This window comes from Pleuronectes platessa, chromosome 13 (assembly GCF_947347685.1).
Source record: "Pleuronectes platessa chromosome 13, fPlePla1.1, whole genome shotgun sequence".
NCBI lineage: Eukaryota > Metazoa > Chordata > Actinopteri > Pleuronectiformes > Pleuronectidae > Pleuronectes > Pleuronectes platessa.
The window spans coordinates 17905589-17928625 of NC_070638.1; the positions used below are offsets into that span (position 1 = coordinate 17905589).

The 23037-nt window shown below is 41.6% G+C and overlaps 1 protein-coding gene across 1 annotated transcript in view; it reads right to left on the reverse strand.

Moving 5' to 3' along the window:
• Positions 1–23037, reverse strand: part of gpr158b (G protein-coupled receptor 158b) — a 66535-nt gene that overhangs the window by 13640 nt on the left and 29858 nt on the right. The window contains exons 4-7 of the mRNA XM_053438903.1: positions 22667–22878; positions 21332–21400; positions 10029–10138; positions 8257–8495 (exon numbers count right to left, since the gene is read on the reverse strand). Coding sequence (XP_053294878.1) covers positions 8257–8495; positions 10029–10138; positions 21332–21400; positions 22667–22878 — 630 coding nt within the window. The remainder of the gene's footprint in view (positions 1–8256; positions 8496–10028; positions 10139–21331; positions 21401–22666; positions 22879–23037) is intronic.

Sequence of the window (23037 nt, forward strand, 5' to 3'; positions counted from 1 at the left end):
CTGTCTCCAGAGTGTCCTTAGTTGTCCTTCCATCAGCAGCTCTCTTCCTCTAACGTTCCTGCTCCCCCTCGGCTGCTGGAAAACTCTCCTCGCCTCACTGCCCACATCCCTACAAGCTTTATACTTCACAGACTCCTCTCGTCTTTTCCCCTGCCACTCTCGCTCTATGTCTGTCTATCAGTTTTCAGTGGCAGACCAAGCATTTCTCAGGGATCCATCCTTTTCCTCTTTCCAAACTGGATTAGTGTCCCCTGCTGTCAGACTGGCTTCAGTGAGGTGCCCATCACTGCCTCCTGCTTCAAGAATCTGTCATTAGGAAGGGACCCACACACAGCCGTCTGGGTCTAGAGACACTTGAAGGATACTTCCTCCAACTTCTAAAGAATCAACCCACTCTTTATACATGGTAGCGGATCAGTGCAATAAATTCTTACATTATAACGACTATGTGTGGGAATGACACACCCAGTCCAGCCAGCTGGGAATCAAACTAGGGACTCACGGCTCAGAGCATATATTCCCAAGTTGTATGTGTCCTAATCACCTCAGGCCATCTTGATAATGAGGTGTTTCACTAGATTCAGAGGACAACAATCATGTCTCGCTGTCGAATCTTCAAACTGATCGTCAATTTACAAGAACCTGCTGGAACCATAATATATGTCAACATAAACAGCATCATCACCTAATTTTAGCACATTTGGAAAATGTTGATTCCACTCTTCATGTGAAATTCAGGCCACATACATATTATGGCACCTGCACATAGCAGGACACCCATGTGTGTTTTTCGGTACATTCTCAGCTCTCTCATAGTGAGGCTCAAATATGACCTATTGTTGTGTAAACAAATAATTTGGCGAGTCACGTGATGACGCCGAGTGAGATGGCTGCTTAGGCTGAGGGCTGCGGTACCACCCGCTTACACTTTGTGTGAATATATCTCCTTGCAATTTTTTTTCATACTTTTTCCTCTCACAAACTGCCGATTGAAACCTTTTCTCACCACCGAAATGCCGAATAACCGGAAAAATGATGCAAATGCACCTCAACAACAGCAGAGCTCCAGGGCTACTAGCCTCAGAGCTAACCAGGCATCTCCTGCAGCGCCGGCCCCGGAGATCGCGGATGACTCGATTTCCATCGCTAAAATACATGAGCTTCTTCAGAAACTATCAGAAGCCCAAACAAAAATCCTCATCGACCAAGCCAAATACTTTGCAGACGTCCGCAAAGACGTGTCAGACACGAGAAGAGCTGTCGAGGCGGTCGAAGCGAAATTAGCGGACATGCTAACCAGGATGACTAGCGTGGAGGCCCGTCTGGATATGCTGGAGGAGGCGGAGAAGCAGCGGTGCGACTCGCCCCCGGCTGCGGCTTCTGAGGTTGAAAGACTGAACGCCAAGCTAACTGAATACGAGGACCGGGAAAGGCGAGTAAATCTACGCATTTATGGTTTCCCAGAACGGGTTGAAGATAAAGATGCCATATCGTTTTTGAGAGTTACTCTCCCCGAGATCCTCCAAGCTGACTTCCGGGGGGGCCTGGATCTGGAGCGGGCTCATCGATCGCTAATGCCGGCTAGACCCGGTGCTCCACCGAGGCCTTTCATCGTGCGCTTCCTGAGGTTTCAACAGAAGGAGCGGGTGAGACAACTGTCGAGGGAGATCGGAGACGTCCGTTGGCAGAATCACAAGATAAGCTTCTATCAAGACTTCTCCAAGGCCACGCAGGAGCGACGACACTCCTTTCTGGAGTGTAAACGCCTGCTTCATTCAGCTAAAATCCCGTTTGGCATCGGCTATCCTGCTGTGCTTTCATTCACAACAGCAAGCGGGATGAAGCATCGTTTTGATGACCCTAAGAAGGCCCTGAAATGCATCAAAAACTTGTAGGTGACACAAACTGTTATTGACTCTCTCCCCCCCCCCCCCCCCCTCATCCGTCAGAGTGCCACGGGTAAGACAACGTTATTTATGATGGACATTTAGTTGGACATATTAGTTTCATAAAGTTGAGGAGGGGAATGTTTTGCTTTCTCGCCCCGGCCATGGGTCCATGTTATCACCTGTAACAGTCCTCATAGTGTAGGTCTAACACCTTGTCCTTATGTTTGCTATTGCCGTCACTGTTGTTTTTATAACCATACAATTATTTTATTTATTTTTCTATAATCTACCGGCCATAGGGGTATTATCAACAGGTGTGCTTTAATATTGGTGCCTATGCTACTAGTGATGTGGATCCGGGGGGGTGTATGTGGGGTGGGGAGGGTGACCAAAAGATGCCATGGGCTGTTAAAGGTGTCACCTGACTGTTACAAGGCAGATGTTTTATCGTTGAAGAGGGAGAGAGAGAAGTTCACACTGCTGCTATTTTTTGATATTTGATGAATGGGTGGTGCTGCTGCCCTACTTGGGTGGCCAGAAACTCATAGTTCTCTGAGTTAGTCGTCCGGTTGCGGATCTATCAGGAGGGTTTGAAAGGTTTTTTCTCCTTCACCTTCCTCTGTTCTTTTTGGTGTTTTTGATGTTTTTTGTCTCTTGTTTTGGGGTGTTTTTCTTTTTTGGATCCAGACTTCTTTCTTACTGCCATGGAAGTATCTTCATTTTTTATTTTCCAACGTTTTTCAACATATGACAGCTCTCAATTTAATTTCAGTCAATGCCAGGGGTCTTAACATCCCACATAAAAGAACCACTGTATTAGATTTTCTCCGTAAGAAAAATATAGACTTTGCCATGATTCAGGAATCACATTTATTATCCAAAGATGCAGGTCGATTAGCCAACAAATTTTATCACCCCATTGCAACCTCTTCTGCACCCACTAAATGCAGAGGAGTAATGGTACTGTGTAAACGAAAATTGAAATTTGATATGATTGACTCTTGGGCTGATGATGCGGGACGGATGGCCATTGCCAAAATCCGTATGGATGGGAAAAACATTGCACTTATTTCTGCTTATGCCCCTAATACGTTTGATGCCGCTTTTTACGGACTATTAACCACAGCTTTGCTTAATCTCACAGGATTTCATTTAGTTCTAGGGGCAGATTTCAACGCGGTGTGGGACAGCGGTATGGACAAAACGGGCGGCGTTGAGACCAGAGACCAACGTCTCGCATCTGAGGCACTGCGCCAGTGGGCAGCCGATACAGGCATGGTTGATATTTGGCGTATGTTAAACCCTTCTCTAAAGGACTTCTCATTTTACTCAGGGAGACATAAGTCCTTTTCGAGGCTAGATTTTATCTTTGCCTCCAAGGACTTATTTCAGAGCATTCAAAATGCGCATTATATTCCGGTAACTTGGTCTGACCATAAACCAGTACACTGTTCGGTTACTGTTCGCCCATCTTCTACTAAAGCCCCTAGGTGGCGCTTTAACTCATCCTTACTTCAAGATGAAAAATTTAAAACTCAGTTTGGAAGCAATCTTAGTGAATTTTTGGAGTTTAATGTCGGCTCTGTTTCTGACCCCAGGATACTTTGGGAGGCAGTGAAGGGCTTTATAAGAAGCAACACCACCTTATATGCCTCAATGCGAAATAAGGAACGCTCGGCCAAATTGGAAGCATTAGAATTAAAATATGCAACACTTGATGCCGCCTTGCAACATAATTTCAACGACCACGCAGCCCTACAGAAGGAACTGATTAAAAAGGAGATTAACTCTCTTTTGAAACGCCGCTCAGAATTTCTCATGCACAAAACGAGACAAACTTACTATTTTAACTCCTCTAAACCCAGTCATTTACTAGCAATGAGGCTCCGAAAAGATGAACATTTTGCTGATATTTTTTGCGTAAAAGATAAAGATGGCATTATACAATCTGATCCAAAAAAAGTAAATGCTTCTCTTGCCTCCTTTTATCAGGAGCTGTATAGTTCGGAAAGCCTTTTTGATAAACATGTTTGCAATAATTTCTTAAATGACATTAAATTATCTCGTCTCAGCGAAGGTGACTCTGTAAAACTGGATGCCTCTGTTACATTACAGGAGTGCGAGGCGGCGGTCAGAGATATGCGTAAAGGTAGATCTCCAGGGCCGGACGGAATCCCACCGGAATTTTATCTTACTTTTTGGCCTTTGATCGGCCCGCTGCTAGTGGACATGATCCAATATTCGATCGAAGTGGGCTCATTTTCGAGGGATGTTAACTCGGCGTTAATTTCGCTCCTTCTTAAAAAGGGAAAGGACCCGAGCGAGTGCTCCAGTTACAGGCCGCTTTCACTTTTAAACGCAGATTTGAAGATTTATGCCAAATTACTGGCCGGGCGGCTTCAAGGCCATATGACTGAGTTGGTTCACAGTGACCAAACAGGGTTTATAAAGTCTAGATTGGCAACAGATAATGTTAGAAGGTTATTGCATGTTATAGATAGTGCTCAGAGCCTGGGTTCCCCTGCTGCTGTCCTCTCACTCGATGCGATGAAGGCTTTTGATCGCCTGGAATGGCCCTTTTTATGGTCAGTGCTTGAGGTCATGGGGTTTGGCATGTCATTCATTAATATGATTAAGGTGCTGTATAAAAACCCAACAGCTGTGGTGCTTACAGGCAAGACCAGCTCTCCTCCCTTTGCTGTATCGAGAGGATCAAGGCAGGGCTGTCCTCTTAGCCCTTTGTTATTCGCTCTTTCTCTTGAGCCACTGGCACAGGCCATCCGTAGGTCTCCCACAATCTCTCCGATTACCATTAAAGGAACACACCATCACATTTCGCTTTATGCTGATGATGTCTTATTGTATTTAAATAACCCGGAGCAATGTATCCCACATGTTCTGTCAACCTTTGAAGATTATGGCAAGCTTTCCGGTTTTAAAATAAATTGGCAGAAATCAGCGTTATTCCCTTTGAATCAGGCCATGTGTAATGTTTCTATCCCTGTATCCATTCCAGTCTCTAAAAACTTTATTTATCTGGGGATAGATATCTATTCTTCTGTACAGACAATAGCTAAAAACAATTTTGGTAATACGCTTAATAAAATCGTTGCAGATCTGGGCAGGTGGTCTGGTCTGCCAAATTCACTTCGTGGCAGGGTAGCTATAGTTAAAATGAATGTTCTGCCCAGAGTTAACTTTGTGAGTTCGATGCTCCCCCTTCCTCCGCCCCCGCAATACTGGTGCAAATTACAATCGGCTATAACAAAATTTATTTGGCGAGGTAAACGATCCCGCATTAATCTCACTACAATGCAGCGGGAGAGACAGGCTGGTGGTTTGTCTCTCCCGAACTTTAAATTTTATAAGTGGGCCTTTACACTTCGACCTTTATTAACGTGGTTCCGACCTAACGCTCAGGTATCATGGTGTGCTCTGGAGGAGCAGATACTAGCACCATATTCGTTTGCTACCTTTTTGCATTCTAACATCTCAATCCAACAATGTCGTTTAAAATTTGGCCCTATGATTTCTTATTTGTTATTTGTTTGGAGGAGGGTGGAGAAGATAGCTGGTTGCTCTTCTGGATGGGGCCCACATTCCCCGATATTTAGCAACGATAGATTGTTGATTGGAGGCCAACACATTCGTTTTCCTGACTGGGAAAGGAAAAACATTTACACACTTAAGGATATCTTTGGGAAAGAAGGGTTACTTTCCTTTCAGGACATTTGTATTAAATATGGTGTAATGCGTACCTCTTTTTTCTTTTATTTACAACTGCGATCTACCTTACAAAGCAGTGGTATTTCTCTGCAGAGCCCTCTTGAAACACACCCAATCCGCAAATTATTTGACTCTGCTGGAGGCACGAGTGGTTTTGTTTCAAGACTTTATTGGTTTGTTCTGCAACACTCTTACAGACCTCTGGCATTAGATAAAATATGGAGAAAAGATATTCCAAATCTGAAGACTACATTTGACTGGGGTAGAGTATGGGTTGATGTGAGGTTAGCATCCAGAAATCCTGACCATCAACAAATTCACTATAATTATATACATAGAGTATATTTTACTCCTAGAAGGCTTCATCTGATGAAAGTTATAAATGATTCTACATGTACGTTATGTACCTCCAAAGCGATCGGCAGCTTTTTTCATATGTTTTGGGAGTGTACACCTGTGGCAGAATTTTGGAAGATGATCTCCTTGAATCTATCTAAGTTGTTTAATATTAAGTTGCCTTGTTTGCCTGCTACATTCATTTTAAATGATTTATCAGGACTGGGGTTGACCCTGGACAAGAGGAAAGCGTTGTTGGCGGGATTCACTGCTGCAAAAAAACTTGTTGCTACACGCTGGAAACCTCCACACTCACTTTCTTTCCGAGCATGGATTTTAACATACTTGGACATTGTCTATTTAGAACTGTCAACAGCTCGAGTACATGGAGCCAAAGAATCCGCTATAAAGGCCTGGGAATCGCTCCTAACTGTCCTCCGTGCGCTTCAACTGTAATATGTGATTAAGGTTTCTTTAGGAAGCTGGATCCGGGATGTGGGTGGTTTATGTTTGGGATAGTTTTATTTTATTTTATTCATTTATGTTATTTTATTTTATTTCCCTGTGTTTTATTACATACATATGTTATTGTTTTTGTATTAATGACCTATTGTATATTTGTGTTTGTTTATTTAATATTTTCATATATATATATTTTTTCTATTTTACTATTGGACTTATTCCTAGTTATTATTTTTCCTTTATTGTTTACCTTTGTGTGTCTATATACATTGACAGGTATGAGTACATGTGAATGTATATGTTGTTATTGATTACTGTAACATTGATCTGTACCTTGCTACATTTCTCAGTAAAATAAAAAGTTGATCACAAAAAAAACAAATAATTTGGCCTTAGAGTGGAAAAATTGAAGTACGCTTAAATTCCTTATAAAAAGACACCTTTACTCATGTGGATGATTGTTTTGATGCTTGAAATTGCTTCCGATAATTGTTAGAGAGATTGAGATAAATGGGGCCTGAATAATGACGTCATTGTAACAAATCAAGAGTCATGGGATGTGAGCACATTGAAAATTATCATCACAACAATTGCCTCGTCGAAATTTACTATACTTTTGCTGTACTTGTGTGGTAAGAATTCACATTCTGTCCATCCTCCAGAGAAAACAGTGTTTCCAAAGTGATGGGTAGGTCGTTTGAAATTTCCTGAGTGTTGATTGGTTGGTATTACACAATAGGTAGGCAGACAAACCTATGTCATATTTCCATTTTATGTTGCACATAAGCAGGTTAAGCTCGAAATTGGGATTGATTTAAGATACTAGTAGATAATCTGATGCGGTTCTTTTCAAGGTCAAGGTTTCAAAGCAAATACTAAAAACCTGTCAGTGTCAAATCACAAACAAGGTTCAGCCCCATACCCACCCCAGTTATTTGTGCAGAGTTCCTAAGAGGCTTTAATTAGGCTACAGGTCAAAATTGGTAAAAGGCTGCAGGGACAACTCAATAAAAGAGTCTGGTTGATTTACATTTTATGTGTGGCTTAGAACTTATTCTCAACAGTAACTACAGGACAGATAAACACTAAAAATATTTCAGGGAAGCATTTTATTTCCCTTCAGTTCCAATAACAAATCCTATACATGTGGTGAATAGACTGTGACTATACTGTTTGCTTCCATATGTTTTATGATGTTGTGTACACTATTTCAGCATTTTATTGAGCAATAGATTATTGCCTTTGGTTAATAGGAGGCAGGCTCATCCTCTGGAACATCCTTGGGGCCTTCCCTGTGGTAAAGGCCTGGATAAATAAATTTGAGTTTTAAGCTCTGCCCTCTGCAGATATTCTGCTTTCATGCTGGTGGCAGCCCAGGGTCCAAAAAGAGCCAGCGACTCTCCATCTCTTTTATTAGAGTCTTCCTCTCTAACATGTGGTAACATTCTTTAAACTGTTCGTGCAGAAAAAAGGTAATCAAACATTGGACAAATTAAAGTAGTTGCAACTCTATCCATTACACCTCAAGTTCAGTTCAGAGCATCTAGAACACTTAATAGACAAAAGACTAAATGTCAAAATCTAAAATGAAAATAGCCTAAATAAGTTGATATCAAGTTTATAGTACCACATGCATTTATAGCCCAAACATTCCTGCACTATTCTTAATTTTTCCCCCTAACCCTGACCACAAGTCAAAAAGTTTCCAAGTCAATTTAATCTTAATCCTCACCCAGGCAGCGTAGACCCGAGCTATAAGCCCAAAAGCTTCTTACAGTTAAGTGGCACCAACATTTCCTCACTCTGGATGATTTCTTGTCCTGCAAACACAACACACACTCACCCACGGCCATCATGTAGTCCCATCGGTCCAGCAGACACATGCTGAACTGGAGTCCCTCAGGGGTGAGGCCTGCAGCGATCAGGGCCCGACTCAGCTCGGGGTTCTGGCACACGGCTGAGGTCCAGGCCACCAGGAACCACAGCACCACCAGGAGAATCACAGCCAGCAGCCACACGACGCGCCAGCTGGTCATGTACGGTGTCCTCTGGGCTGTGCGGGACAGGAACACCTTTAACACCCTGGGAGAAGGTGAGAGAAGACGACAACAGCAGCATGAACACGAGAGACCGCTGCAGGAAATCATGATGAGCAGCACAGGTCACTAAGAGAAGCTCTCTCCGACATTGACACCTCATTAACATGCCCACTTGAATTAAAAGCAGCAGGGAGAGAAGATGATGATATTTTAATTCATTCGTGTTTGTCGAGTATGTTCAGTTTAATTCATGCTAATATATCTACTCTTTGGCTGCAGGGTGAAATAGAGTAACATCAGAGCAACACAGGGCAACACATGAAATTGAACCCCTTGGTAAATTTCTCGTGGGTGTCGGTTTGTAGTTTTTTTCCCGGAGGTGCATGGACACGGCTGATAACTGACATAAACCTCGAAGTGCACACAGAACAACTTATTTATAGGTTACCCAGTTGTGGTTACCACTGCACGCACACATGACAACATGACGTAAAAGGGAATTTAAAACGCAACACTTCAGCCAGAACTGCTGCGATAGCCAGTGGCGGATCTAGGATTTTTCTAACTCAAAGGCCATAAAAGGGCCACAACCTACACAGAGGGCCCAATTAAATGTCCAACATTCATTTAGTAAGGTTCACATTTAGTTCTTTCCTTATTTAAGGTTAGCTCTATAGCTTTGAACCACACATCGTGCTAAATATTTAGATAATTGTTCCTTGTTCAAGCACATTGTGTTTTCCGAAGAATACAAATTCTTAACAAATTGTCAGATTCATCGTTGGTGTTGCTAGTAAGTGACTAGTTATTTTTTTCTCAAGACCACTGACACAAGGCAGGCACCAATCAGATTTCACTTTGGGCCGTCCGCCCATGGCAGTAGCTCAAGATGATCTGATGCTAGAGAAGTTTAACTGTTTGGGAAGAAAGATTCATGTACTCTAGACAGAAAAGCAGTCTGCTCTCTGCTTCCTCTGCTCAGCTGCCTTCCCTCTACCAGACATGACTAATATCATATCTCTCATATATTCAGTGGGACCAGGCTGTAAGAGCTTGGCCCTGGGGCACACTTCACGCCCTGCAAGCTCGAGAAAAATATCAACTAATTTGTAATTTTGCCCAGAGAACTCTTTGGTGGGCCTTTGACCCCCTTCTCCAATCTCAGCAACACCTGCTCAGAGCTTTAAGTGTGTGTGTGTGTGTGTGTGTGTGTGTGTGTGTGTGTGTGTGTGTGTGTGTGTGTGTGTTTTTTTGTCTGAATAGATCCTTCAGGAGGCAGACAGAGATAGACTGGACCTGATGTGAAATTCAAATGTGCTTATTGGCTAAACTGCATGCATGAGTTTGTGCACACGGGGGTTTGTGGTCTGACAGGGAGCTGAATTATTGAGAGGAGAGAAGAGGAGAGGGGAGGAGAGGAGAAGAGGAAAGTAGAGACAAGGGGAGGAAATAGGAGGAGAGAAGAAAAGGAAACAATAGGAGGAAATGAGAAAATTGAGGAGAGAAAGGGAAAGGGTCTATATTTAGTTCTCTATTTTAGAGAGAAGAAGAATTCATGTGGGGATGGTTCCAGTACCTGTACAGTTTGAGGATGATGGTGCCGTACATGATGGCGAAACCCAGGAGGCGGACCCACCTCAGGAGGATACATCGAAACACACTGGGGTGGAAGTACAGGATCATCACCTGCAGCGAGGTACAGCAGCGTCAGTGTTCACACACACAAACACACGCACACACACACACACACACACACAGACACACACTCTGGGACACCAATCATATAATAATGTCATTATTTGTCTTGTAAGCTGTAAATCACAGGCATCCCCTCCCTGTCATATTCCTCATGGTCACACAGAAGGATTCAGAAAAGAAAATGGAGTGAATCTGCAGTGTGTGAAAAACAGAGCTGGGAGCAGGTTTGAACATGTGCACACCTCACACCTCCATCGCCCCCACTGACGTGTCTGAACTGTATGTTGTTCATATGTCAGCTACCAGGGCACTACAGATGAAAGAGTTTGAAGGGTTTGTTACCATTACTTTTTCCTTATTATTCTATTTGATCCATTTACACATTTTTATGAATTGTATTTGTATTGCTTCACACATTTGACTTGTTAATGACATTGGATTAAAAGACTGATTCTATCCCTTTTATGTCTTTTAACTCTATTAATCTCTTAACCTCTTTTTTAAATCTCTTTTATTCAGCTTGAAATTTGCTTTGAACTGTGCTCCCTGATATTTAATCAATTTCTTTTCATTTCTGTGTTGTTTTTTAACGGCACCTTGAATCTGCCTCTTTGTATGAAATGTGTTTTATGAATAAAAGTGCCTTACCTTGCCTTATGTGTGACGATATTGATTCGTGTTTTATTCATGCATTGACATAAACAAGTGTGTTTGTGCACATGTATTTGTATTTGTCTTTTCTGACCCTCTGCCTGATTTGAAGGGAAGTAGGGAAATTGTCTTTGGTTGGTCAAATGTCAGCCTTTCATTTTCTGCTTGGTTCGAGGTTTATTTGAACGTATAGCTGGTAAAGACGAGGCTGCGACAGAGACGAGGCTCACATATCAAGCTGTAAAGATCAGAATTTCTATTTTGAAATGTGTTTCATTTCATGGGTGTGTATTTCAGCAGGTCGCCACCCGTCAAATATTCAGTGACCTGAGAGAAGCTTAAGACTTTGCCCATTTCCACTATGGCTGCTTCACTCAGCTTGTGGATACCCGTTCTCCACACTCTTTAAAGATGCTGTTTTTCTGTCTGCTAGGGGCTGTTCGATAAAACCATGAAGATAATTATCGCGTAATAACTTTTTCCTCGATAGAAATATAAGACATGGTCGATAGAACGTCAATAGAACTCATTCCATCCATGTTTTGACAGACAACCCAAACACCAAAAGAGAATGAGAATGATAAAATAGAGAGCATGAGTGAATAGCGCCACGTCAGGTTACGTTGACGCGCACAGCAGAGCGTAGGAGTAGCAGCCGCCAGCAGCACACGGTAATATTTGAGCTACTGCAGCCTTGCAAACCAGTACGTCATGAGTGGAAGTGAGATTAAAGAAAAAAAGTGAAAAAAAACGTTCACGAAAAACCCGAGATACATTGCTGAAGAAGGGGACATCCCAACAGACACATCCCAAGGCTCAAAAGATGAGGGCATCGTTGAATATAAGGGTCAGAGGAATTTCGTTATAGTGTGAAGATATTTTGGCTATTTCAAGTCTGACAAGATTTGCATTGTGTCGAAATAGTTCTCACATGGACAGGTAATATTTTTTCACTCTTTTACCATCTGAATCAGAGATGACGGAAATAGTGATTTGATTTACATCATGATATATATATCAATATCAACTGAGGTGAAATTAATGATCTTGATAAGATGTTTTTCCATATCACTGAGCCTTACTATCTGCATTAATTCAAAACACACAGGAGCCACTCAGGTTTTCACTCTGATGACTACAGCCTGTTGAAAGCCTCATTTAAGCTACATGATTGCTGAACCCAGAGGTCACCTGATGAATAATGATGAATGTTGAGTATCACAATAGAGATAACGAATAATGCAAGAGGTCCACTTGTCATAATCAGAACTGTTATTAAAAATATGCAGATAGAAAAGATGCACGTCTTTCACGAGAGGTGGTCATTTGTCTGTCACTGCCTTTACCAAGTCACTGTCTGCACAATTTGATTGATTTGGCCACTTGGGGGCAGCACATCAAGCTGTAAACCATACACAATATAAAGATGGACAATGAGTATCCACTTCCTCCTACTATCCAGAAATGGAGCTAAAATATCCTGGATCTTGCACATTTGAAAATTATGGAAAATTACAGAAACCACATTTGAGAAAAACGTAATTGACGTGTACTTTGACTTTTTTAACTTGGCCCATTTCCCATCCACTAACATGGAGGAGGCGGGATTTATGACCTATACTGCAGCCAGCCACCAGGCAGCGATCAAGGCACTTTAGCTTCACTTTCGGGAAGATGTCATCCATCTTTATATTCAGTCTATGCTGTAAACACATCTTTGAATTAATATCATCTTACAAATTGGACATGGCTCATTTACACATATAAACAGATACACAGAGCAACACTAGCATTCGGTCAGAGATGTGTTTGAGTCAGAAAGTCCTTCAACCTCAACAGCCACACCGATTTGTCCTTTACCCTCAGAAACAGGTGAAAATCACACAATTTATTCGCTGTTTGCACAAAGAGTCAGATTTAGGAAAAAGTTGAGGGTTGGGTTAAATGGGGTCTTGGTGAAGAATAAAGGACATCTTCATCATGCAATATAAAAGTTGTGATAACCTCCAAAGTCCCCATTTTGCTAAAAAAATCAAATATGAATTGAGAATGAGGCGTCAGCAACTTGAGCTGGACCAGTCACTTTCCAAAATTAGTTTTTTTAGTATCAAATTTCCTCTCTGAGTCACTTTGATCGAACGAACTCAGAGTGCTGAAATCGCATATTAACTTCAGCTGAACTTTAGAATTAATTTTTTTCCAGAGTGATGACAGTGGATTTTTTTCTCCCCAATCATGTCCACTTAAATATGAATCTCTTTGCAGCCAGTGTGGACAGGAGGAATAATTACAGCCACCATTAATTATTTTAATATACATGTGGCTCTGTAAGTTTATTACGTGTGTTAAGAGTTTATCAGAGGGTGATGAAGTGAAGGTTTGCTCAGACAAACTAAAACAAGCATCATTGGTAAAATATAATTCACAGAAACGGTATGGAATAGTTTATATAATACATTATATATTACATAGTATATAGATTTCATATCACCTGTACTCTGTACCTGAGAGTAGCTACCTGAGTATAACAGTGTGTATATACAGTATAAATATATATAATGGTAAAGTTGTAGGATTGCTACACTATGTGTTTTTACCCTTTTATTTGATATAGTCTCTGTATGTGTCAACCCAGTGATACACTGCTGTCCAGAGTGCAGCTAACACCTTACTTAATGTGCACTAGTACAGGGTCAAACTCTCCATGACCTGTGTAACCTTAATGATAAGTCAGTAAATCTCTGAAGTGTCAAGTTGATTCTTATCCATACAACACTGTATATCACACTGACTAATGTCCAGCTGTGGGAGGTAGTGAGGCAGTTACAGATGTAGTAGAAGCGCCTCCCTGAGGAGCGCAGGCGGTGATTTATCCCCGCTCTTACGGTGTCTTGGCATTCAAGAGACAGCGTAATTAATCTTACCAAACAACAGCACCTGTAACCTCTTTTCCAGCAGAAAACGAAGCTGAGCGTCAAAGTCCTTAACAACCAGCCAGACCCGAGGCTGCAAGAGTCTGGCTGTGAGATGTGTTCAGAGAAAAGTACTATTTAGGTGTAAAAAAGAACAATTCACTCTGTGTTAAGAGAATGGCACAAAGACGGAATGATGAAATTACAGGGGAAAAAACCTGAATCCGTCTTCCACAGTGAATCAGGAAACTACCAGTAAAATAGTGACAAGATGGCCTGATTCTAGATGCTTTGAAAAAAATCACAGGAACCTAACCAGTGAACTAACCTACAACTTTTACGTGCTTTAACTCATCTTTCTTCAATGTTTGTGTTGCCAATGCAGTGCTTGTTGTAAACCTGCCAGTTGGAAATGAGCTGTTTTCTTGGCCTGTGTTAAACAGTATATTGTGCAGACAGTGAAGATAGAAAACTTTGTGTTCATCCTACCTGGTTTAACTACAATAATGATTTTATACCAATGCTTTTCATAAAATGAAACAGAGTTTGCTTTATTACTCATGTGTTCAAGTTTAAACTGTTAATTGAATAGTATTTTTCATACACTGCATGTTGGCCATTGCAGAGGTCTGTTAAGCAACTGAAACAATCTTCAAACCCAAGTTCACAACTTTTCAAAATAAAAGCACTGTAATTCAGCTCAATATAAAGCATTATAGCAACAAAACATTTGATGTTTTGCTTTTACTATGAAGACAATTTTCCATAGAGAAAGTGATGCTGTGAATTTTGTTGCCACGACGGAGATCAACACCAGTGACTCTAGTGAGCGTGTCAGTCCGATTTGGTGAAGAAAAAAAATAATCGAAGTATCTAAATGATCTGGCAGGACAGATATTATTGGTCGAAGGCTACAAGCTGCTGACCAGATCTGTGGTTTACTGAGGATATAGATGAAAACATGCTCAACTTGGTCCAAAAACTGGCATCACGCCACCCCACTCCCACTGACTGCTAAAGAGCACCGCCTGTCTATTTAATCTGTATTAATAATGAATGTATTGTGTGTCCAAATCGCACCTATTATTAACAATACACATTTCAAGTGTGAAGCTATTAAGTTGAATGATTCGCGAGACGTGTTCCATACCAAGAGAGACAGAGAGAGAGAGAGACAGACAGACAGACAGACAGACAGACAGACAGACAGACAGACAGACAGACAGTCAAACAGACAGACAGACAGACAGACAGTCAGACAGACAGACAGACAGACAGACAGACAGACAGACAGACAGACAGACAGACAGTCAGACAGACAGACAGGCATCTGTGGAATTAAAACACAGATAATCTAATACAGCCTCAAAGTTGACCAGATGTATGTCAGCCTTTCAGTCTGGACATGTCCGGGGGCAACTTTAAACCTTTGTAACGTTGTTATTTTTCCAGCCTTCAGTCCGTTCGCTCTTCGTTCACTTCACCTGATTAACAACTTGACAGACATTTGTCAGAGCACAGCAGCAGCTTCCCTCCATCCACATCCCCATCAAAACCTTGCAGAGCCAAAATCTGTCATTGGTATGCTGGTCATGAGAGAGCGGGGCAGGGAGTCCATTTTATACCCAAGAACAGGAATTATAGCAGTTACTTTTTAATGCTCCATCACTGGCTCTGAGTCGCTGGCTCAGATCAGGATCTGATAAATCAGTTGCTATATGGAAGACAGACAGGTATATCATTTTATGGCTCCATTTTAAAAAGAATTTGCAACCAAAAGTAAATCCCTCCATATGTTCAACAGACACATTTTCAACATTACAGAAATAGTTTGGCAAACAGTGTATATATTACTCACTCCTCCAAAAATCGTCAAAAGTTTTTTGATATTTCACTGAGATATGGAGAGCGTTGCTACTTTCATTTCCACTCAACCCAAACACCCGTTCTTGCATTGAATAACTTTGGGTGATCAGGAACGATTTCCTGTGAGAAGAAGTGTCTACCTCACCGGTATTGTCATTGTTGGAATCAGGCGCAGCAAGAGTATTGTCAAACTGCAGAACAGTCAAAAAGACTTAGAAGTCATTATAAACCTTTTACTTTTATCATAGTCAGCGAGGAAACAATTCTAAACAGAGTCTGGTGCATTTTTTACGGTGGCACCTCTTCTATGTGTAGTTACATGGTGTTGCTTTAATAACAACACATTTACTGAAACACTTACTGTTTTTGGTATGATCATCAATATTTGCTGCAGCTTCTGAATTTTGGTTGTTGCCTTGAGACCTGTGCCACACCTGAACTCACAGACTGTACTCGATGATCCAGACTATAACTAAATAGTACTGGTAAGGAAAGTGAATAATAGCATTTCCCAACATATGTCACTGCAGGAGAACAAGCTAAAAACTACAAAACATGAAATGAGTTGTTAAGTTGATTTAAAGGAGGAGACTTGGGGCTAAATTTGTGTTTCAGGACACCATACTAATGCATATCCAATATTCACCTGATTTTAGGGCTTCTTGTCACGTGCTGGAAAAATCCAGCTAAAAAGTTCCGCTATGTGCACCAGGCTGTCGTTACTTTAGTGTGTCTTTAAGGGTTTGTTACTACAACCAGCTTCTTTAACATTAAAGAGTTGATGATAGGTATAGAGCTATTAGTGCAGCTTAAACCTTTATATTTATTGTTCTCGTTATTTTTGTGAGGGTGTCATGGGGTCTTTCTGCGTGGGTATTATCCAGGTACTCTGACTGCTAAGATTGGGGTGAGGTCAATTTGAGACTCTAAATTAACTGTAGGTGTGACTGTGAGAGTGAATGGTGGTTTGTCTCTATATGTTGGCACTGTGATATGTGGCCCGTATCTTTCCCAGTATCAGCTGGGAGTGGCTCCAGCTTCCCATGAAGCAATAAGGATAAGCTATGTATGAATGTTCTGTTTATTGTCGTTCTTAACTAACTTTCAGAAAATAAAAAGGAGAATGGTTAGATCCTGAGCTAACTGCAATAAGATTTTTCCATTTAACACAATTATTTTTTGTACAATACTATACACTCTGTAGCTCAGAGTGTTAAATTAAATGAGACCGTATATATCCCAGATGGAGAGAGACAAGAGAGAAACAACGGACCAACCAGATGTAGACAATTCACCAGACACTTGTTTTTGTCCTTTCAAACAATCCCTGTTCCTGTGTCTCTCCTCCTTTTGTCCTCTCTCCTCTCATGTCTCACATCCATGCCATCCCGTGGTTAGGATTAGCATCCCGCGCCTGGCTTCTTCCTTCATCTCTTTGCCCCCTGAGCGAGCAGCCAGCCTTCCAGCTCTCTGGTCTTTACATGACGGACCAAAAATAACACATCACCTCAGCAAATGTAAAGAGGTATAAGTAGGCCACGCTGTTTCTTACATCCACAGACACGAACGCAGAAATGCAAAACCATGCACAAATGCACATGCACGCAGTGGTGGGAAAATGCGAAGCTTCAAATCCACTCAAGCGCACTCATAATCCGTCCTCCATTTTGCCTGTGTACACACATAGCAACATATACCCAGAGACAGGCCGACACAAACAGCGTCACACCCTCTCTGCAGTGCTACCCATGTGGACTATTAAGTCCCAGGGGACGGCACAATAAGAAAAGCTACATGTTTATAACGCTCAGAGTAGAAGGTAGGCCTCCTGGTTCGCATCCAACCTCCCAATGCCGCCTCCATCAATTAATCAGCAGATGTATTTTTAAAACAAGTTGTGCTAGAACTTGATGGAGTGTTTAAAAATGCATTGGGCACCAGAGAAGAGCAGCTGCAGCGAGCCTGCAGTGGCTGAGGAGGGTTCGTGGTGGCAGCGGAGAGGAAATGGCAGAAACAAACGTTAGGACTGCAGGCGAGGAGACAGACACAAAGAGGGGGTGCTAATGAGAGGACAACATGGTGGAAGGAAGGGGCAGGAGGAAGGTGGAGACAGACAGCAAAGGTGCTGAGAAATGCACGAGAGAAAAAGTGCTGAGAAACAGCTCAGCAAAGGGAAAAGAGACACATGAGTGTATTCAAGTGTGTGTGTGTGTGTGAGAGCAGAGGACAGTGGCAGGATATTTTTGTGGAGCTATTTTTGGTACTTGAGTTCTGCTCAGGGTGAATGAGGGAGAGAGTGGATGGACAGATGCAACATCAAACTTATTTTGAGCATCACAGCAGAAATCGTCAAGGTGTGTTCACATAAAGCGAAGCCTACAGCGCCTGGAGATCCATAGAGTGTAACCGTGAACACCCACTTTTAGAACAGTTACATTTCCCATTCATTTTATCAACTGAAGTTTCATAAAATCCTTTGAAAAAAACAAAGCCTATTAAGACCTGCAACCAGAGCAACCAGCTACAAGGTAAATCGTGACCACTAAACATTTGATTTGAAGAAAAAAAGTAATGGTACACGGAAGTGGACAATTCAGGCAATGATGCCGACCTTCTGGCCTTCATGTGGCCTGGACTAAATGGATAAGAGCCTAAAGTGGCTCACTTGTCAAGAAGCAAATGTCCTAGAGCAAATGTGAGGCTTTTGTGGCAAACATGCATTTCTCTTTGCAAGGTGTCATCTGGTTGTGAACCTAAAGTGGCCCGTGTGGTAAATGGTGAATATGGCCCATATAGCACAAAACTAATTTGGGCCATATTTGGCACCTTTGCTTGACAAGCAGTATTTATCTGGCTTAGATCTGGTAAACGGGAGCACATATCAATCATTCCACATGGTATGTGGGCCGGATGACAGTGTGGCGGTTATTTTAGGAGTGAAGGAACTACGCAGCCCATGAACCATTGCAAATGACTACTTCCAGCTTGTTGTATTGATTTTCAGCTTCTCTGAATTTCTTTTCATCATCTCTAAAAATAGCAGCAGGTTAGAAAGGGAAGTCATGGCAGCTCTGTAGTAAATGTAATGTCACTCTGAACGAACCGATCGTACCCGAGGATTGTGGGTAGTGTAGTTCCTCTTCTTTATTTGCGAAAAGAACACATTTTGACGTCGTATGTACTTGGGGCCTCTACAGAATCGAGCTTATAGCATTGTCTCACAGTCTCGTGGTAAGTCTAACTCGGATGCTTGCAATGTTATGGATGCTGATCAAAATCTCTATTCAGAAAATAAAAGTTTTTTTGCACTTTCCGAACCACGCTGTTGAGCTCTATTCCCGCTGCAACCAAACTACCAGGATTTTTATTCTAGTGCAAATGTCCATGTTAAGGTAACAGGAAATCATAAAGAAGAACAAAACCTTTGTTCTAAGAGTCAGACGAAGGCTCTGCCGCTTGCTTTTTTTTTTCTGTCTCACCATGGCTAACGGCCAGCCATCAGACTCTGTGTAGTGTGAGGGGAGCAGTGGCCCACTGTTGGCAGCCTCTGTGAGTATTTGAAGGGAGTGAATTCCCCCGGTTCCATCAGATCCTTCCTGCTTCACGACACTCAGGTTTCTTCCATCTGTGTCCCTGCTAAAGATGGGCTCTCTGACGTCGCACTCCAGGTGCACTGTGGGCTTTGTGCACAAGTGCAAGCACACACGTATACTGGGCTGGCATCCACCCACATGGACCCACTCGCAAGTATGAGACAACACAAAGGCTGGCAGAGGCACACACACACACACACACACACACACACACACACACACACACACACACACACACACACACTAAAAGACAAACACTTACTATAAATACGTCCAACTCTCACTTATTACCCCCAAAATTATCAGAAGTACATTATTACCACTACATCGAGCTACAACTGAGAAAGTAGCAGGCAGGGTTTGATGTTTTATTTACATCATATATTTTTCTGTGATCTGCAAATACAACAAACCAACCGTGTTACATTTGACATCTAAAGAGTTTAAACAAGGCCGACAACATAAGATGTTTGTGTGGGTGTCACAGTACCGTTAGAAAAACAGAGCAAATCAGCTGCAAATAATTTAGCAGACATCTGTAAAATGAATAATGAGAACGGTGGGATGATCAAATCATGGAATTACAGGGAAATGTCAAAAAATTCAAATTATTATAAAACACTTAAAAACACATAATATGCATATAACTGGTAGAGATTTTAACTTTGCAGTATTGACTAATTGTTATTATCTCAAAATGTGGCTGAACATGTCATTAATTCTGAAATTCATGTGCTCAATGGGACATTTACTTAAACGTACAATATGTAACTTTGGCCGCTACAGGTCTCTTAATACAAAACAATAATAAAAGATCTAGTTTGATGATGTTGTGAAGCAACATGGGATCAAGGGGGTTGTTATACCCCAGTATTCACTCTTATAACAGAGAGTGGAAAAGTCATAACGTGAGTAAAAACCGCAAAGAATAATTAGATCTAACAAGCTCCAAACAAAATTTTAACTTAAGGAGTCTGTGTGTTTTCTGCAGCATTTACAACTCTATCTCAAATCTATAATACAAAAAGTCAGAGTGTTCTCTCAAGGTATTACACTGTCCCAAATAATGATACAGAAAATAGACCGAAGTGGCTGTGGTGAATGGATTCACATTCCTCATATCCCTTTCATCTTGAAGTGGCTTGAATGAAATTACATTCCAAATGGAAAATAATCAAGGAAAACGCTCACTGCAAGGACAGCGGGACACTCCAATCCACTCTATATTGACAACATACATATATAATTATATATAATTCAACTATATAGCTGAAATCTTTTTTTCCTAATGTGTCAGACTCATATTAACTCAGCCGGGGAGAGCGAGGATCATTAATAGTTCTGCTTTGACAACCCAGAAATAAGAAAATGTGAGTTAGGATTCCGAAATGTTTTCCATATTAAATGTGAATGTAAATGTGTGACTATAACCTGAGGTGTGTAGGTTGGGGGGTATCATTCAAGGAATGAAGTCTGCAGCGACACAACGACTGTATAGATCTGAGAGTGATAGAGCGCACATGCTCAGGCAGTCAGGGAGTTTGGAGATAACGGCTCAGATGGAGCTTGGACTGAAAGACTAAGGCAAGAAGACTGACCTCCTGCAGGAGGCCCCCAACTGGCCGATCTATCTTCAGTAAAAAACATGAAGGTGGAAACATTTTGCAGCAGAGAGGCGACTCATCTTGTATGTTTGTGATCATGTCTCACTTTTTGTTACGTGCGGTGATGGCCATAGAGTGGTGGGAGGGGAGCAGAGGAAAGGGAGCCTGTCTCAAATACTAGAATACTTCTGGAGTGTCACAGAATATTTTGTTATGTATAACGCAATTTTTTTTGTACTTTTAGCCTTTATTATGGTTTAATGAAATGCATAACCTTTTAGCTTAGGTTTTACATAATTAACAGATGTGACACACTTGAAGAGACATTAAGATTAAATTCCACTGTTGGCACTGGTGAACACTTTCTATGAGTTCAAAGGTGATGTCCAAGATGCAGAGTCAGTGCAATGGAAAAGAGACATAAATCTTGTGTGAGGAATTATTGTGATGCAACGATCTCTTATACTAAGAAGTAGAGCTAATGTGAACAATTTATAACTTGAAAAACAAGACAGCCTGAGTGAAAGGATACGTTACATCACAAAAGAGACTTACTGGGAAGTAGAGCAGCAGTGCCCCAAACAAGATGGCTTCCAGCAGGACGAGACCAGATGTGCGGATGCTCTGTCGATGAGGAAAGAGCAAGAACGAATAATCAGTGAATTAATGAATCAATCATTCAGTGACAGGCAGAGTTTTTTTATTCATGGTCTGTAATGCAACACATGACACATGTTAATATATGCAAATTCGTGCCTCTTTCAAAACAAAACAAACACAAAGAGGAGTTCATTATACAGTATATTTTTATAATGCTTCACCCCAAACATATAAAATAGAGACAACAGAATATTTCTGCATTGGGTTTAATTAGCTGCATTTCCTCCAAGAAGATGTTATTTTTTTTTGTCTCTTATGTAGATTCAAAATGCTCCGGGGACATTTCTTGTGAACAGAGAAAATGTGGGAGATTCTGTGGCAACAGCACAAACGTATATAAATAGCACACAGGGAACGATTCAAGTCAACTTAGCCTGAGGACTGGTTGTAATTATCATACACCGCAAGGATCTCATTTCTATTTCACTGTATTCTATTAGCGCGAGTGTGTGTTATGCAACAACGCTGTTATAAAGTGTGACGAAGATTCAAGGAGGGTTCAGGTGTTGTAATAATTGAATTATCTTAAGATATAGGAATAAAGATATCCTCTTTAAAATGCATGTAGTACAGAGTCTTCTTTATCTAAGTTATTATCTAGGTATATATTTCTATTTCCTGTCGAGCCAGTGTCTTCAGCCATCGACTCCCTCCATCTCTAACAATGTTTGGTTGGATTTTGGATTCTCTATAAGTACTCGTGGAAATGTGAGTTTAGAAAAGTCCTTTTCAATTCCATTCATAAATGGGACACATTCTGTTGAGACACTGACATTTCCAGCTTCTGCTAGCTCTGCAATTCAAAGATCTCTCTGGGGGGTTGCTGCTGCGCTTCGATCAAGAGGGAGACTCTGGAGAGACAGGTCTAAAAAATAAATAAAACTACAGTTAAACCTGAAGAATCAAAGTCTGAGGTTGTGTGACTTTTTACTTCTTGGTGCTCCAAAAAATACTGGATCCTATTACTTGCACAATAAGACTAGACATGGGATATAAATATATTAGTAAAAGCAAGTGGAGTTTATTTTGGGATAGGGTTGGTTTGATGTAGAGCCCCTCAGGTTCTTTGAAATGTTCCTGTTACCAAGCTGAGGCTCGGCATTAGCTCTGAAGACATCACCTCACTTGACAAGAAGCTCTGCAGAGCCACAGAACAGAAGATTGTTCTTACTACTCCTCCACTTCTATGTCCAACGCTCCCCCCTGACAGTGACCCCTGACCCTCCTCACCTTCTTCCTCCTGAAGTGGTAGACCACCACCATGCTGGCCAGGTCCAGCACCATGCACAGACCCTGGAAGGCGGCCACAGCGAGCCGCAGAGCCCCGTCATCCGGCACCAGACAGGGCGTGTCGTCCCGGCAGTAGGGGCAACCCTTGCGGCACGGCAGGCACTTGTTGGACACGTCCGAGGTCTCATCTCTGTGAGAGCCCAGCTCCTTACCTGAGGACATGGGAGCACTTGATGAGGATGATGATCAGATATGTAACCGATGGTCCGATGACAGAAATCAAACTGACGACTTTGTATCTCATCACAAGTGAGAACACAGCAGTGATTTACTTTCGTGTTTTCAAGGATTATCGCTGAAATTAATTTGTG